The sequence below is a fragment of the Mobula birostris genome, chromosome 4 (genome assembly GCF_030028105.1).
Source record: "Mobula birostris isolate sMobBir1 chromosome 4, sMobBir1.hap1, whole genome shotgun sequence".
NCBI lineage: Eukaryota > Metazoa > Chordata > Chondrichthyes > Myliobatiformes > Myliobatidae > Mobula > Mobula birostris.
Genome location: NC_092373.1, coordinates 33769997 through 33789116, shown reverse-complemented (window position 1 = coordinate 33789116; position 19120 = coordinate 33769997). Strand labels below are relative to the sequence as shown.

The window sequence follows — 19120 nt, the reverse complement described above, 5'->3', positions numbered from 1 at the left end:
TGGCTTCTTGGGTTTTGGCATTCTGTTTTGCGGGAACTGGGAGGGAGTAGTCTATTCCTCAACCTCAATCCAGAATATGTTAACAGCCTTAAGGGATGAGCCTTAATAGCCCCAGTGCTTTAAGGGCTGGTGTTTCCCTACGTACCATTAATTGGAAGGCCCTAACTCATGGAGTGATTTCCCCATGTAAGTGATATGTTGAGTTCAGGTACATGATGCAAGGTGGATGACAAGTGTGAGCAGGAAAAGTATCCTGGGACAGCTGTGTCTATGTCAAATAGTGTTGTGAAGTTGAGCACTTGTTGGATGCTGAATGGCACTTACTGTATATGCAGTTCTTATGCCTACCTGTGGTTGCCGTAGGGTGATGCAGTTGATATGTGGTGCTGTATATATGCCACCCCAGTCCTGGATGAACACCATGCCCATCTTAATCAGTAAGAGGGCTTTTACAAAGGAAAGTTTTCACAAAGTGATTGAAAATAAGCTAAGTTCTTGTTTGCTTTATCAGTGTGCATTCTCTTCGAATGTTCAAGGAACCTGGACAGTTTAATGCCTCACTTGAAAAAAAAATCTTTTCACACAACAGACAAATTGGTTGCTGTTGGTTGTTTGGTGCTGGTACAAATCAATATCTCAGATACCGCACACATTGATTAGGGAGCACTTGCACAGGAATCTGGATCACAGGAATTTGCCCCATCGAAGAAGGGCAAGGATGGGAGAGTGAAGGTGTCATGGTTCACAAGAAATGTGGAACACCTAGTCAAGAAGACAAATGAAGCTTACTTAATGTTTAGGAAGAAAGAATCAGACAGGGCTCTTGAGAGTTACAAGGAAGCAAGCAAGGAGTTTGAGACTAAACTCAGGAGAGCTAGAAGGGGGCATGAGACTGCCTTGGGTAGCAGGATTAAAGAAATCCCAAGGCATTCTATGTGAAGAACAGAAGGATGACTAGACTGATCAGAGATGTAAGAGGAAACATGTGCCTGAAGTTGGAAGAGAGACGGGAGGTCCTTAATGAATACCATGTTTCAATATTCACCAGTGAAATGGACTTTGACATTTGTGACAAATATGTAAAACAGGCTGATATGCTGGAACATGTCAATGTTAATAAGAGTACGTGCTGGAATTTTTGCAAAATATTAGGATAAATACATCTATGGGGCCAGACAGGATATACCCCAGGCTACTATGGGAAGCAAAGAAAGATATTGCTGCACTTATGACAATAATCTTTGCACCCTCACTGCCCCATGAGTAGTACCAGATGATTGGAGAATGGCAAATGGACTTACCAACTTGTACTCCTTCCCCTCCCCCCACCTTCTTATTCTGGCTTCTTCTCCCTTCCCCTCCATTCCTAATGAAGGATTAGCCTGAAACCTCAACTATTCGTTCCTCCCCATAGATGCTGCCTGACCTGTTGATTTCCTTCAACATTTTGGTTTCAAGAAAAGGAACGGGGATGATACTTATAGACCAGTGAGTCTTAATCAGTGATGGGCAAATAATTGGAGAAGATTTACAGGGACAAGATTTTCAAGCATTTGGAGGAAGATAGACTGATTAGGGATAGTCAGCATAGCTTTCTGAGGAGCAGATTGTGACACATAAGCCTAACTGAAGTGCTTAAGCATGTGACAAAGCACATTAATGAAGGTAGAGCAGTGGATGTAATGGATATAGATTTTATTAAGGTGTTTGATAAGGTTCCCCACAGTGGGCTCATTCATAAAGTCAGGAGGCATGGGATCCAGGGAAACTTAGCTGTATGGATTCAGAATTGACTTGCCCAAAGAACAGAGGCTGGTTAAAGATGGAGCATATTCTACCTGGACATCTGTGACCAGTGGTATTCTGTAGAGGTCCGTTCTGGGACTCCTGCTCTTTATGACTTTAATAATGATGTGGATGAGGAAGTGAGATGGTGGGTTAGTAAGTTGACACAAAGATTGGATGATGTAGACGGTTGTCATGGGTTACAATGCAACTTCAACAGGATGCAGAACTGGGCTGAGAAGTGTCTGATAGAATTCAACCCAAAAGAATGAGAAGTGATTCACTTTGGAAGGTCAAATTTGAAGACAGAATATGGGTTTAATGACAGGATTCTTATCAATATGAAAGAACACAGGGGTATCCATAGAACTTCTAACATTGCCAACTGTTTGATAGGTTTGTACTGTGCTGTACGGTTCTATGTTCTAATTTATTCTTCCTTGCACAAGCTCCTGTTTGATTGTTTTACCCATGAGGAAATCATTTTCAGTAGCCAGTTAATCTACCAGCTTATTTTTGTGATGTTAGAGGAAAGCAATGAATTCATAGAGAGAATGTGCTAACACTTCATGACAGATCCAGAAATCAAGGCCAGGGTCTTTAAGCTGTGAGTCAGCAGCACTAACTACTCACTGCCATGCAATCCAGTTTCTGACTCCCATGTGAACCACAGAAGTCCAAAGCTTGCTAGCCAATTATCACCACCAATGTCTAAACTGTGCACCAACTGTGACTGCTTTGTTGTATCCAGCACTAGAGAGCTGTAGATTATGTCTATGGAACCAGTGCCATCTTAGATGTGGGACAGGAAGAGAAAGTCCATTCATTTATATTGAGAGCTTTGAAGGTCAAGATAAAAACAAAACATCATAGGAGTGTCTTCCTAGGCTTCATTTCCTCTTCTATGACAATTTTCCCTAGCCCTCTTTAAAGTATCCTTATTATTATCCTTCCCATAGTTCTCTGGGCAAGAAAATTCCAGTTGTCTGCACTCTGAAAAAAGTCGTGGGCCTGATTCTGTCATTCAGTAAAAAACTAATTTGGATGAATAATTTAGATATTTGTTCATGGCTGGTTGAAAGCATCAATTACGTAGGTCATTTTATTCATTTCTGAAATTCAGTCCATTGAATTCAGTTTTAAATATTTAATGAGGTAGTTAAGCAAAATAGGTAAACCACGTTATTCTTAAGATTCATAAAACATCAGGCTGCATTCTTAATAAGGAGCATGCAGCATATTTTCTCTACTACTTCAAAAGCTTCACTACGATGGTACATCACCGAGATTACAGTATATCAAGATGGGCTAGAGGCAAATCCTGTTAGATAATCATCAAATATGTCAGCAAATGTTAGGGTTTCATGAAATTTTATTTGTTATTATTGCTGCCCAGCCAACCACTCTTGGGTACTTGCATTTACAAGTATGAAGTTCCACTCAATTAACTTTTAATTACTGTTGGAATTTTTAATTATTATTTAGCTTTTTTTCTTACTCTTTTATATTCTCTTAATTCTGTCCAAGCCCTGTCTTTATTTTGCTTCCTGCATTTGACAGCTGAGTAAGGAATTTTCAAGTTAATTGGCCAAAGAGGTACAATGTCGTTTTATCTATTAACTGCATTCTTCGCTCTCACGTTGGACCTCTGTGCCAATTTCTGCTCCACAAAAGCTATGGACAACTGTGAGCATAAAGGATGGCAAAACCTATTTATTCAATCCAGTGTGTGTGTTGCTGAAAAATAAATAAAGAACTACCTAAACAGTTTGGATGGCTTTCTTTGTAATAAGGGTGATTATGGAATGATCAGGACAGAGGAGTGGGACGGGTAGGTAGAGAGGACTTTATAATGAGGAGGTGTGTTGGTCACTAGACTTCAAACTTTGTACAGTACAATGGATCCAAACAAAGAAATGTTGTTACGGAGTAAAGAACAAAAAAAAAGTCCAATTTTATAATGAGCTGATGAGGCAAAGTTTGCTGGCCGAAACAGCTGAAAGACAAAATTATATTTTGTACTTCCAGTACTTCAGATAAATAAAAAAGGCCAAACAGCACAATTAGCTTTTTAACAGCAAGATAGCTTTTAGTGAGGGTAACGTAAATGACAGAGCATATTGTAACTGAAGTGTCATTACTGAGTGTGCATGTATTGAATACCATAAACAGGAATGGTGTGTATTAATTTTTTTTAAAAAGAGTAGTATTTATTTCAGACTTTTAATTTCAAGCTAAATCATTTAATTTCAAGCTAATACGTATCATTCCTTCAAATGTAAAACTGCTTCAGGTGTGTGCCTTACACAATCAGTATAAACTATATCTCAACCTTAAAAAAAAAGAATAGATTTTCAGTCTGTTGTGTTCTCTTATCTGGATTTATTTCAGAGACCTGTCAAATAGACACAGTGGGTCCTGCAAAGTACCGAGCTCTGCCCGGGCATATATTTCGTGGAGCAGGCAGTCTCAGAAAGTTTCTTCTACTACCTGTACCTATTTCAAAACCCAGTGCGCCCCGTACTTCCTCAGATGATTCAATTCTCTTGGGAGTTCCGTCACGTAGTTTTGCCCTTTTATTACCAAGTTGTTTTTTTTGAATGGCATGCCTCTTATTTCTTTTTCCTTGTCCCTTGTGTCGAAGTCTTTGCTGGATACAATTTGCAGCTTTATTCTTAGTCGAGCTTATAACCTTCAATAAAACAAAGATTAAGTTAACTACTTTGTGGAATGTGGGAGAACCTATCAAAGTAAATTGGGAAGGAGCTGCTGGCAGAAATGACAGCAGAGCAACAAGAGTGTGAGCTTCTGGGAAAAATGAGGAAGGTGCAGGACAGGCGTATTCCAAAAATGAAGAAATACTCACATGGTAAAATAATAACACCGTGACTGATAAAGGAAGTCAAAGCTAATGTGAAAACAGAAGAGCAACAACAAAGCAAAATTTAGCGAGAAGATTGAGGATTGGGAAGCTTTTGCAAACCGACAGAGCATCTAAAAGATTCATTAGCAGAGAAAAGATGAAATATGAAGCAAGCTAGCACACAATAGCAAAGTGGATAGTAAAAGCTTTTTCAAGTATGTGAAAAATAAAGGGGGATGAGAATGGATATAGGACCACTAGAAAATGAGGCCAGAGAAATAATAATGGGGGACAGGGAGATGGCAGATGAACTAAATGAATATTTTGCATCAGTGTTCACTGTGGGAGACACTAGCAGTGTGCCAGTTATTGTAGTGTGTGAAGGAAGAGAAGTGAGTGCAGTTACTATTACGAGAGAGAAGGTGCTCAAAAGCTGAAAGACCTAAGGGTACATAAGTCACCCAGACAGGACAAGCTGCACCCTAGGGTTCTGAGAGAAGTAGGTCTAGAGATTGTGGAAAGATTAGCAATGATCTTTCAAAAAAAAAATCATTGGACTCTGGCACGGTGCCAGAGGACTGCAAAATTGCAAATGTCACTCCACTCTTTAAGAAAGGAGGAAGGCAGCAGAAAAGAAATTGTAAACCAGTTAGCCCAACCTCAGTGGTTGGGAGGCTGTTGTTGTCAATTGTTAAGGATGAGATTACAGAGGACTTGGTGACACAGGACAAGATAGGGCAAAGTCAGCATGGTTTTCTTGAGAGAAAGTCCTGCCTGATGAATTTGTTGGAATTCTTTGAGGAGATTATAAGTAGGAGAGATAAAGGGGATGCAGTGGATGCTGTATATTTGGACTTTCAGATGGCCTTTGACAAGGTGCCACACATGAGACTGCTGACTATGTTACGAGCCCATGGTATTACAAGAAAGTTATTAACATGGTTAGAGCATTGGCTGATTGGTAGGAGGCAGTGAGTGGAAATAAAGAGATCCTTGTCTGGCTAGCTGCCAGTGGCTAGTGATGTTTCACAAGGGTTGGTGTTGGGACTGCATCTTTTTATGCTGTATATCAATGAATTAGATGATGGAATAGATGACTTTATTGCCAAGTTTGCAGATGATATGAAGATTGGTGGAGGGGCAGGTAGTGTTGAAGAAACAGGCAGGCTGCAGAAGGACTTAGACAGATTAGGAGAATGGGCAAGAAAGTGGCAAATGAAATACAATGTTGGAAAATACATGGTCATGCGCTTTAGTAGTAGAAATAAATGTGCTGACTATTTTCTAAACGAGCAGAAGATCCAAAAATCTGAGATGCAAGGGGCCTTGGGAGTCCTGGTGCAGAACAACTTAAAGATTAACTTGCAGCTTGAGTTGGTGATGAGGCAGGCAAATGCCATATTAGCATTCATTTCAAGAGGTGTAGAATACAAGAGCAAGGATGTAATGCTGAGGATATATAAGGCATTGGTGAGACCTCACCTTGGGTATTGTGTACAGTTTTGGGCTCCTCATCTTAGAAGAGATGTGCTGGCACTGGAGAGGGTCCAGAGGAGGTTCATAAGGATGATTCCAGGAATGAAAGGGTTATCATACGATGAACATTTGATAGCTCTAGGTCTGTACTCACTGAAATTTAAAAGGATGAGGAGGATTCTCATTCAAACCTTTTGAATGTTGAAAGGCCTTGACACAGTAGATGTGGAAAGAATGTTTCCCATGGTGGGGGAGTCTAGGACAAGGGGACAGAGTCTCAGGATAGAGGAGCCTCCACTTAAAACAGAGATGCAGAGAAATTTCTTTAGCCAGAGGGTGGTGAATTTATGGAATTTGTTACCACAGGCAACTGTGGAGGCCTGGTCATTGGGTGTATTCAAGGCAGAACTGATAGGTTCTTGATTGGACATGGTATCAAAGGTTACAAGGAGAAGTAGGTTGAGGAGAGGAAAAAAGGATCAGCCATGATTGAATGATGGAGCAGACACCTAATTCTGCTCCTATGTCTTATGGTCCTATAAGAAGATTGAGCACTGACAGTGGTAACACATGTAAACTTATAATCTAATTTGAAATTATCCTCCTTGAAACAAAGTTCAAAAGTTGAACTGAATTTATTATCAAAGTTCATGTATGTCACCATATATAATCCCGAGATGTTTTGTCTTGCAGACACAGAATAGAATCAATGAAAGACCACACCCAACAGGATGGACAAACAACCAATGTGCAAAAGACAACAAACTGTGCAATACAAAGAGAAAGAAAAGAAGAAATAATATTAATTATAATAAATAGACAATAAATATCAAGAACATGAGATGAAGAGTCCTTGAAAGTGAATCCATGGGTTGTGGGAACAGTTTAATGATGAGACAAGTGGAAGTTACCCTCTCTGGTTCAAGACCCTGATCATTGAGGGGTAACAACTGTTCCTGAACCTAATGGTGTGGGCCTAAGGCATATCAGTGATGATAAACCTGGATCAGATATGGGTCTCTATTGTGAACAAAGAGTGGGAAGGGGATAGAGAGTGGAGAATCATGTGTGGGGGAAAAGGGGAATTATGGTTAGGAAAAGGCGAAGAGAAAAGGGGAGAGGAATTAGGAGGCACCAGAAGACATTCTGTAATTCAAAGGTTCAAAGGCCAAATTTAATGTCTGAGAAATGTATACAATTACATCCAGAAATGCTTTTTCTTCGTAAACATCCACGAAATCACAGAAGTGCCCCAAAGAATGGATGACAGTTAAACATGGGAACCCCAAAGTGTCTCCCCAGCTTCCCCCTCCCGCGCGTAAGTGGCAGTGAGCAACAATCCCCCCTCCCCCGCTAGCAAAAAAAAAGCGTATTGGTATCATCACCGAGCCTAAACGTGTGCTAAGCAATAGCAAAGACACAGACCAAAGTTACCCCAAAAGCTTTGCATTTCATCCGACAATCGACAAACCAAAGATTCTCTCTCTCCCTGGCAAGGAAGAGGGAGGTGTCCCCCATTTTCACAGCGAATGTTTGAAATCAAATAGCCTTCCCTATTGGCTCTGGACTGAGTGTACTCTATCTGAACCTGTGCCAATTACAAGTCACCCCCCCCCCCACTCTCATTCACGGCACCTGTCGCCTCCCTCCTCAACACTCCTCCCAGGGCGCTCCACCCTTGCCATTCCCAACGTCCTTTTTTCCCACTAAATTTACAAACTCGCAAAGAAGGGCATAAGAAGTTTGCTGGAGGTCCCAAATTCCATGACTCAAATATTGTGAACACATAGAAGGAATCCCTTCCATTATGGAGATTCAAAGTGCAGACACATTGAATTAAAAATATGACTAAAGAGTGAAAGGTGAATGCAATGCAAAACAGAATCATTCAGAGCATTAAAAAGGAGATAATATAGATGCTTGAGAAATAATAGTTTGTATGGCTGAATAGCTTGAAATTAACCTTGTTGTGACAATAGACTAACCTATGCTGCTTTGTTAGAATAATGTGTGGAACTGAGAGGAGAATGAAAGGCAAAAGGGAAATAAATTTTAAAAAGAGTAAGAATTTGAATTGGAAATGTATGTCATTTAAAACAAAAGCATCAAGTAATTCCTCCACCATCTGCTGAGTTCCTCCAGCATTGTGTGTGTGTGTGTGTGTGTGTGTGTGTTGTATCAAGTAATTAGTCAATAGCCATGAAATGTGTAAAGTCACAGATACATCAAAAGGCAGAACAGAGACAAGATGAGCAACTGATGAGCTGCCTTCTTTGCCAGAAACTTATTGTCCTATGTTTCTGATTGCCAAGTTCACTGTGATGCTGCCAATATTCCCTCGAAGTTGTGAGATGTGTATTTTTCTGAGGAGTATCACTGGAAACTGACACATCCACTGACACATCGTTTAGTTCAGTAAGCACTCAAGAGATGGCAGTTATTTCCAGGCTAATTTCTCTGAACATCTTCTGAATGTAGGTTCATGAAGCTCAATCCTAATGAAATGTTTTTCCTAACACCTTTAATGTAGCAAAACTGCTCAAAATCCTTTGTAGTGGAATTAGAAATAAGACTTGGAACAGTGCCACAAATGAAGCTATTAAATCAGGTGACAAAAACACTTAGTCATAGAAGTATATTTTAGAGTAAGGTTAAAGAGGGAATGAGGGGTATAGAGGCAGAGAGAATGAGAGATAACTTCCAGAATTTAGCATCTTGTTCGCTGAAAGATGTCTGCCAATCAACACTGTGATGACCAAAAAAAAATAAGAATTCTGAGAGGTTTGTGAAGCTAAAGGAGATTGCAAAGATAGGACTGATGGATAACTGAGATAGAAAGATAACTGATAATCATTTTGAGATCCCTGTTTTAAAGTTTAATCAAACTCCACGGCAACTGATTACCTTTGGTCTGTAATGTTCACATTTGACTTCCACTTCCTCTTGCCCAGTAATGGGTTTATAAACAGAGGCAGTACAGAAACCTTTATTCTGCAAAGGGGAAAAAAAAAGACAGGAAATGCACAGCAAAATTTGCAGCCAGTTTTCCCCTTCTAGTATTCTCTGATTTTAATGTTTTTCTTTAGATTTACGCTTCTCCATATTACAGAAATAGATGGAGTTTCCTCTACAAATCCACACTCGGAATTTTGCGGTATTATTCATATGATGAATTAGACTAGTGGTCTGTACAGCAGCAATACTTACACGAAAAGCAAATTTGCCTTTATTTGCTGTACAGTTCAGAAGACTAGAAGTTTTAGGACATGTAGTTTCTTGGATTACAAATTCAACAAATACTTTCTTCCCAGCAAGCTTCTGAATAAAAACACAGGGAAAAAACTATTCAGCAATAAGTAACAATGGATTATCAGCTTCAAGTTTCAACATCCATCTTTGCTGCTAGCAGTTGTTTAGATTAAATATTATTAAATCTAAATAAATGCCAGCAGCAAGTTTAATTGCATACTGAGCAGACAACATAGAACTATAGCGGTACACACCTTTCAGCCCAAGATGTTGTGGTGACCTTTTAACCTATTCTAAGATTAATCTAAACCTTCCCTCCTATATCTCCTACAGAGCCCTTTTTTTCCCTATCATCCATGTGCCAGTTTAAGAGTTTCCTAAATGCCCCTAATATATCTGACTCAGCCACCACTCCTGACAGAGTTCCACCCACCCACCACTCTCTGCGTAAAGAACTTACCTCTGACATCCCTGCTGCACTTCCCCCCAATTACATGAAATTATGCTGCCTGGTATTAACTATTTCTGCCCTAGGATATAGTCTCTGGCTGTCTGCTTGATCGATATATTTTATTGCCTTGTACATCTCCATGAAGTCACTTCTCATCCTCCCCTGCTCCAAAGAGATGAGCCCCAGCTCACTCAGCCTGATTCACTAATCCAGGCAGTACTATCTTTTGCATCCTCTGCATCCTTCCCACAATAAAGCAACCAGAACTGAACACGATATTCCAAGTCTGCTCATGCTTTCTCACATTTTTCAAATTTTCTCATACTTTTCACTTGATGCTTTTCCTGATCTTCATGCCAATGTGCTACCATCACCACAAAAACTCCTACCACCAGTCCTTTTGTGTCAAGTTACAAGACAACAGCACATTTTTTGTTCTAAACACTATATTTTGCTCTATTAGTATCAGATCTGATCTTTAACATGGTGTTTGGTAGATTGTTATAGTAACAGCTGATCTTAACCTTGTACAATGATCTGAACAGGATATTATTTAAACATAGGTGGGCTACTTGCCAATTTGGGAAGTAGAGTTAATGATTGGCTGTATCAAGCCTCAAAAAACTATGTTCCTGCGTATCTTGGCCAGCTCAGTACAAACATGAGCAAAAGTCTGCGCAAATTTAAATTTTTCTGAGGCTTGAGCAACTTCAAATTTCAAAGTTCAAAGTACATTTATTATCAAAATATGTGTATGTCATCATACACTACAGTGAGACCCTGGGGACGATGTCAAGTTTGCCTTACTTGTAATTGTTGAAATATTTCTTACTGACTTTAAGACTTAACGGTGCCAAAATTACACTTGTGTTTCTCAAACGCTGGAGATTTCTGCAGGACTTTATTTATGGAAGCAAAGGTTCTAACGGATTATATATAAAATAGAACCATAGAATAAAATTATCAAATTGTTACAGCACGAGACTGTTTTTCACAACAAGTACTTGCCAGCTCTTAGTATAGAAATCCCTTCCATTTCCCTAGTTCTTTTCCCATATTACTTGCATATGGAACTACAAAAGTTCAGATTTTTATTTCTAAGGTTTTGCTGAAAGCAATAGAATTGCCATCAGCCTTACCTGGGAGGAAGCTCTTGTTATTTTCTGTACAACAAAGTAATTTGGCTTGCTGCTGTTTTGGTTGTATTTGTGCAAGGCTGCTGTAACAGCAGAACTAGCATCAGAATGATTTAAAGCGATACGATGTGGGCAGTCTCGACAGGGTCTCAGAACCATGTCGTCCGAATCTGCAATGAAAGCACAGGAAGCAGCAATAAAAGCACCTTGAAGTATCTTCTTTAAGTACAGCACAGTGCAAAAATTTTAGGCTCCCTAGCTATGTACAGCCTGTAGCTAGGATGCCCAAGACTTTTGCACAGTGCTATAGAAATTTTCTGTACTGCACTGTACTGCTGCAGCAAAAAAAAACAAATTCTATGACATACGTGAGCATGATAAACCTGATTCTGATATGGGTCTCTATTGTGGACTGAGAGTGGGGCGATGGCAAGGAGAGGGGAATCATGGTTGGGAAAAGGGGAAAGGAGAGGGGAGGAGGTGGGAAGCACCAGAGGGACATTCTGTAATGATCAATAAACCAGTCTGGAATCAAATAACCTTGCCTGGTGTCTCAGAGCTGGGTGTGTCTGCACCCAGACCAACCAATCCCCCTCCCCCGCCGATCCTGGCACTCCTTCTCTGCCACCTGTTCCACGCCCCTCCCGTGGTGCTCCACCCTTGCCATTGGCAATGTCCTTTGCTTCCGCAAGATTAACAAACATATTCTCTGCCTCACACTGACAAATAAAATACTGTACTAAAGCCTTAGGCACCCGAGCTATATACTGTACATGTGCCTGAGGCTCTTGCACAGTACTGTAAATAACGGCAACCATAGTCTTAAAAGACAAATTCTGATCAGTAATGCTTGCTATCAACCAGAGATTGATTATCTTCCATTTTATCTTTTAAGAGCAATTGATTCTCCAGTAGGCTACACAGAAGCAGATACAAGTAAAATATAGAGACTGCAATATTTTCATAAGCTATGACAACAGCAGTTTATATAGATTACAGTGATTGCCATAAGCATCAAATTTGCCACCAGGTGAAATATTTGGCAAAAAAAAAGAATGGATGCTTTATATTTTGATGGAATTAGATGAAACAAAATATTACAAAGTCCCTAAATGCTTCCAGCCGCCTACATAACTAAATGGTCAGTTTCTGTGTTGTACGTCTTTGTTTAGTAATTGGATAGTTTCAGCACAATGCTATGCGTAGCCTTGAGCAGATTTCAAGATAATCTTAACTGCAACTCTCATAATGACTATATTAGCAAAGATTTAATATATGAAGACTAGAGATCCTCTAGATCATTCAGATGTTTTGTTGAAGTTGTATGAGACGTTGATGAGGCCTAATTTGGAGTATTGTGCGCAGGAAAGATGTAAATAAGGTTGAAAGAGTACAGAGAAAGTTCACAAGGATGTTGCCGGAACTGGAGGACCTGAATTATAAGGAAAGATTGAATAGGTTAGAATAGGCTAGAATGTGGAAGATAGAGGGAACATTTGATAGCTGTATACAGATATCTATCAAATGTCTGTATAGGGTAAATACAAGCAGGCTTTATCCACTGAGGTTAGCTGAGGCAACAACTAGAGGTTATGGATTAGTGGTGTAATGCGAAATATTTAAGGGGAGCATGAGGGGAAACTTCTTCACTCAGAGGGTGGTGAGAGTGTGGAACGAGCTGCCAGCGCAAGTGATGCATGTGATTTTGGTTTCAACATTTAAGAGAAGTTTGGATAGGTACATGGATGAGAGGAGTATGGAGGACAATGGTCTGGGTCAATGGGACTAGACAGTTTAATGGTTCAGCATGGACTAGATGGGCCAAATAGCCTGCTTCTGTGCTGTATTTTTCTATGACGCGAGGAAAACTAATAAAAAGTAATTCACGGGTTGCTGAGTTATTTTATTGCTGAATCTTTCAAAGTTGAGCAATAATGCCCTGGTGATCAAAAAGAATTGTCACAAGTGGTCGACCCAATAAAGGTAACATTCACAGAACCTCTGACTCACCTGGTGATATTAAGCACCAGTACCTGTCGACCTTTATGCATCCGGTAGTTTTGTTCATTTGTAACTGTATTTTACAGTCACCAGAAATCTAACACAGAAAAGTCTGTTATTATTTGTTTACAGCTTGCAATTGTTCATCTATATTTTAACACAGAAGTGAGAGCTGAGCAGCCATGCAGAGTAATGTACAGAAACAAGTAGCTGTGCAAGCTTTCGGTCTCCTTTTTCTGCACGAATGTCCTCCAACCAGAATACAGCTGAAAAATAGGTAGTAACCATCCTCTCTTACTTCCAGCCTCGGTTTTGCAATATCTAATTCTTAGGATGACATTAAAAACGTAAGCAGCCAGATACTACTAGGCTAATCCCTACACCCAAACTGTCCAACGCTAGAGCACACAGTGCCTGTAGTCTGGAGAAGGGCTGCAGAACCACGTTGGGAATCTTGAAACAAGTTACTGCTTCTAAGTTCCTCTGCCAAGACTGGGCTCTGCCGAAGGACTCCAGGTGGTATCCAAAAGCAGAACGTGCTGCGAGACTGGCCTTAGTCTCAGATTTTCCCATTTGGGTGTTAATGCACTGATATGTGGAACTTACTGATGTTTTAATGGTAAAACAATTGTGGCTCCTAATTAAGAAGACACAATTTTCCCATTTCAGAACATTCTTCAGTGCAGTGTGCTCAGAGCCGGGTGAGGAAAATGCCCGTCAAAGTTTGTCAGTATCTGCCACCTTGATTCACATGTGACTACTACCAGAAGCATAGGGTGATTGACATTAGTGAAAAGTGGCAGGGAGGATTCATGATAAAAATCCTTTGATAATTCCCAATGGTAATAAATAGTACAATGACTCACCAGGAATAACAATAGCTTAGTAAATATATAACTAAAGTACTTGATCACAACTTTACTAACTGATAAGTATATTGAATATAGCATGTAGTTGAAAGGGAGATGATATTAGAATGTCCATATAGTGAAAAGAAGCTTTAGGCAATATGCTATTAAGTTAAAAGGAAGTCATTGTTGTTATATTATTGTAAGAAAATCAGTCATTTAAAGCAGAGGGTGGTGAATCTCCGGCCTTCTCTACCCCAGACGGTTCTGAAGGTTCGATCATTGATGCTGGGATACATCCTAGGATGTACTGGGACACATCATCATTCCAGTAACCTAGGGTCATCGGCTGTTGCACGTCTTTCAGCATTTGACACCCTCGCCTAGGCAACACAGCCAAGGTTGAACAGGCCCCGGCTTGTGTCCCAGCAGCACTGGTCCAAGGTTCACACCTCTTAATCCATAGCAATCTGGAGGTTTGCTCAGCAGCCTCTGTGATGTAATATCTCTGCTAAGTATGTACATTTCTCTGCTAAATAGCTGCTCCACCTGACTCTGCTTTGGACACTTTTAACTTGCACTGGACACTTATAACTGATTTAACTGACATGTGGCTGTTGTGTTTTACTATTTGTTGTTATGTTTATTATTTAGTGTTGCGTTTGTTATGTTATGATTGCACTGCCCCTGAGGAACGCTGTCTCATTCTGCCCTGCAGAGCTGATGTATGGTTAGAATGACAATAAATTTTTTTGAATCTTGATGGTTCTGATAGCTCTTCTCTTTGCAGCCCCTGTATTGCCAAGGACAAAGTAGGTACTGCAACAGAAAGCAGCCATCAATATCCCTATGTCCCACCTCTGTAGGCTCACATCGTGCCATCCATCCCTCATTAAAAGTACTTGGCGCAGAGGAGAAGTTGTGGCCGGAGTAGATCAGTGAATATCATATCAAATAGCAGGAAGGCTTGAGAGGCGGAATAGTCTATTCTTGCCCCAACTATCCTTGCATTATTTATATCTGACCACAAGTCAATAATTAAGTTGTAAACTAATATTCCATAAGGATGGCATTTTAAAAAATCTGGTTCAATGGTAGTAAAGCCAAGATGCTCCAAAATTCAAATGTTTTAAGGTTATCCCTGCTGATTCTTGGGTGGAACATTATCTGACCCTCATTTAACACTATAAATGCAGTTGATTTGCAGATTTTGTCTTTCCATGTATCGCTGCCGCAAAACAACAAATTTCACCTCAGATAAACAGTGATAATAAACAGTTCTGATGTTAAAGTGAGTGACTACATTTGCAGTTGGGTGTTGACGGAGTCAATCTGTAAGGAAGAATGATATCATGACATCAGAGATGTCCTCCTTCTGCAAAGAACGGGGTTTTCCCTTCCTCCTCCATTGATGCTGCCCCCACCCCAATCTCCTCCATTTCCCAACATCCACGCTCACCCCATCTTCCTGACACCTTAATGGTATTCCACTTGTCCTTGCCTACCACCCCATGAGCCTTTGCATCCAATACATAATTCTCTGCAACTTCTGCCACCAAACATATCTTTACCTCCCCCCACCACACCTCTCCGCAGGGATTGCTCCCTCCATGATTCCCTTGTCCATTTATCCCTCCCCATTAATCTCCATCCTGGCACTTATCCCTGCAAGCAGCCGACATGCTACACCTACCCATCATCTCCTCCTCACCTCTATTCAGGGCCCCAAACAGACCTTCCAGTGTCCAGTGCTCCTGATGCAACCTCTTCTACGTTTGGTGAGACCAGTCGTAATTTGGGGGACCGCTTCGTTGTGCACCTCCACTCCGTCCGCCAAAAGCAGAATTTCCCAGTGGCCAAACATGTTAATTCTGATTCCCATTCCCATTCCAACATGTCAGTCCATGGTCTCCTCTCGTGCCATCGTGGAGAAGCAAGTAACACCATATATTCTGTCTGGGTAGCCTGCAACCTGATGACATGAATATCAATTTCTCCTTCCGGTAAAAAAAATTTCTCTCCCCCTAGTGCCCCTCCTCCCTCTCTTTCTCATATGGTCCACTCTCCTGTCCTACGAACTTCCTCTCCAGTCCTTTACCTTTCCGACCCACCTGGCTTCACCTATCCTCCTTCCCCTCCATCCACCTTTTCATTCTGTCATCTTCCCCCTTCCTTTCCTGTCCTGACGAAGGGTCTTGGCCCAAAATGCCGACTGATTTATCCATTCCCATAGATGCTGCCTAACCTGCTGAGTTCCTCCAGCATTTGTGTATGTTGTAGGGAAAAATATTGGCTGAGTGGGCAGCTTTTCCATAATTACCCCTCAATGTCAACTTTGCTAAGTATAAAAGCATTCAAATGGGAAACTTACAGCTTCAGGACCTGATCGTACTTCACACTGTGCCACAGGTTTGGGGTTCAGTAAGTGGCATTTAGTTTCTAGTATTTCAAATTCGAAGTAAACAGAAGGCGTGGCTTGCTTCTGAAAGACAAATAAAAATGTGTAGTGTAATGAAATTAGTCCAGTCTCATCTGTGTTTGCAATGAAGCGCAGTCAAGGAACTACATTGCAAATTCTTGCCCTGGATTTGCATAACAGAAAACAACAATTAACCCCAATATTAACATCTAGCCATCAAAAAACAGCTTTAATTCACCTGTACACTTTCTGTCATGCCTAACAGAAGAATAAATTGCTAATTCTATCTGCTCTATTTCATGAAACTTCAGTGGACAATGTATGAACAGCAATAGCTGTAACATAAATATTCCCTAACAACAATGAGCAACACTTTGCTAACCAGTAAGACATGGCAAATCTGGGAGATCACCATGACAGGAACTGCTTGTATGGGAAAGACAAAGACAATGAAAAATTGCTGCCCTGCGAAGGTGTTGTTTTATTCGAACTTTCTCATGAATAGTCATCATAATTTCCTGATCAAAATCTATAATCATATCTTATCTATATCAGAAAATGAAAGTATACAGCAGACGTGTCTGCTTCAGGAATGGCAGATTTAAATTTCAGTGATTATATCTGATTTGTCAAAACTGCCACTCTCTGGTTTATCCCAGGTTTGCAGTGCTGTAATGAACCAATCACAGCACCACGTTGATGTCAGGGACATATAAAAAAATTCTTCAAAACCACTGCTCTTCGCCCAGATCTGTTTCTGTTTTTACAAGAAAAGAATTTTCTGTTTCACAAAAATACTCTGTGTTTCTCATGTTCTGTAATAACTTAGTTTCATACTCACCCTTCTGTCTTCCTGGGCATTTTCGATTTTGTTCAGCACGTACTTGTATTCTCCTGGTTGGTCAGCATTTATGTGTTCGACTGCCAGGTCTGCTGCCTTCACCACCCACTGCTCATTGCAGGCAAGGGCTCTGAAGGAGGCTGCAGGAGAGGGCTGGAAGAGTTGAGTGCTGACCACAAGTACCAACAATAGTTTCATGTTACCTGAGAACATGAATGATGGAGCTGCACGACTTTCGAGGGACTCCATGAATTGTCTCTCCAACATTAGGAAACTCACTGCAGTAGAAGTAAAAGTGCAAATATCAGCTATGCAGCAATTTGACTAAACACAATCCGAATTCAGTAGAGACATTGGCCATGGGAAAAACAAATTTGTAAACTTGAAAAATAAATATGAGAATTGCTGGAGTCAAAGAAACATCAGGCATTGACCAAGTCACTTGTAAAACAAAGGTCATTTGAAATATGTGCACAGAATTAATCAATATAATAGTTCAATAGTTCCATTTAATATCAGAGAATGTACAGGATATAAAACCTGAAATGCTTGCTCTTCACAGACATCCACAAAAAAAAGAGTACCCCAAAGAAAGAGTGACAATAAAAACATTAGAGCCCCAAACCCCTCCCCCACTCCTCCCTCCCATGCACAAGCCGCAGCAAAACAATGATCCTCCCCCTTCAGCAAAAAATGCATCAGCACTGTCCAGCTCCCAAGCAAGCAACAGCAAAGCCCCCAAGAAAGACCATTATCTGTAGTACAACAAAAGCTAATCGTTCACCCAACAATTTGACATACCAAAGGCTATTCCATAGGATCCAGATCTCTCACTACGCGACTCCCTTGTCCATTCGTCCCTCCTCACTGATCTCCCTCCTGGCACTTACCCTTGCAAGCGGAACAAGTTCTACACCTGCCCCTACAGCTCCTCCCTCACTACCACTCAGGGCCCCAAAGAGTTCTTCCAGCTGAGGCGACACTTCGCCTGTGAGTCTGTTGGGGTCATATACTGTGTCCAGTGCTCCCGGTGTGGACTCATTTATATCAGTGAGATGGCAGCAGTGAGAAGAGAGCAGGTCCGGGGTGGAGGGAGTCCCTGATGATGGACAGCACACATAAAAGTTGCTGGTGAACGCAGCAGGCCAGGGAGCATCTATAGGAAGAGGTACAGTCGACGTTTCGGGCCAAGATCCTTCATCAGGACACCTGACGACCCTGATGATGGTTGTTGCTTTCCTGTGACAGCGTTTCACGTAGATGCACTCAATGATTGGTGGTTGGGAGGGGGTTACTCGAGATGGAATGAGCTGTATCATTACTTTTGTCGAATTTTCTGTTGAAGGGCATTGGTGTTTCTATACTGGGGTGTGATACATTCAGTCAATATACTCTCCACTGCACATCTATAGAAGTTCGTCAAGGTGTTAGATGTCATGCCAAATCTTCAGAAACTCCTAAGGAAGTAGAGGCACTGCAACGTTTTCTTCGTAATTGTACTTATGTGCTGGGGCCAGGACGGGTCTTTCTTAATAGTAACATTGAGGAATTTAAAGTTGCTGACTCGCTCCACCTCTGATCCTCTGATGAGGACTGGCTCATGGACCTCTGGTTTCCCTCTCCTGAAGTCAATAATCAGCTTCTTGAGAAAGAGGATGTGTTTATGACACCACTCAGCTAAATTTTCAACCTCCTCCTACTTGCTGATTCATCACCATCTTTGATTCAGTCTACAACATGGATGTCATTAGAAAACTTAAACAGGGCATTATCTTCACAGTCATAGGTATAAGGCGAATAGAGCAGGGGGCTAAGCACACAGACTTGTGGTGCACTGGTGCTGATGGAGATTGTGTTGCCAATCTGAACTGACTGGGATCTGCAAGTGAGGAAATCCAGGATCCTATTGCACAAGGAGGTATTTTGAGGCCAAGGTCTTGGAGCTAATTGATTAGTTTTGAAGGGATGATTATGTTGAATGCTGAGCTGTAGTCAATAAAGAGCGTCCTGATGTATGCATCTTTGCTGTCCGGATGTTCCACAGTTGAGTA

The 19120-nt window shown here is 40.9% G+C and overlaps 1 protein-coding gene across 1 annotated transcript; it reads right to left on the bottom strand.

The window, feature by feature from the left end:
- Positions 1–3985: 3985 nt before the first annotated feature.
- LOC140195882 (fetuin-B-like) lies at positions 3986–17286 on the bottom strand. The gene is made up of 7 exons (XM_072254528.1): positions 17070–17286; positions 16181–16291; positions 12971–13058; positions 10964–11130; positions 9332–9442; positions 9029–9115; positions 3986–4477 (listed from the first exon to the last, which is right to left on the bottom strand). Exons 1-7 carry the CDS (start codon positions 17280–17282, stop codon positions 4184–4186), a joined length of 1071 nt encoding a protein of 356 aa, XP_072110629.1. The 5' UTR covers positions 17283–17286; the 3' UTR covers positions 3986–4183.
- Positions 17287–19120: the final 1834 nt, after the last annotated feature.

Bases quoted from the DNA above. Each gene is read 5' to 3' on its own strand.
- LOC140195882 (XM_072254528.1), bottom strand. From the start codon at position 17,282: ATGTTCTCAGGTAACATGAAACTATTGTTGGTACTTGTGGTCAGCACT. The intron at 13,059-16,180 runs GTAAGTTTCCCA...TTTCTGTGTTAG, and splicing joins TACGATCAGGTCCTGAAGCT to ATTTCTGGTGACTGTAAAAT. The intron at 9,443-10,963 runs GTAAGGCTGATG...GTTTTTATTCAG, and splicing joins TAACAAGAGCTTCCTCCCAG to AAGCTTGCTGGGAAGAAAGT.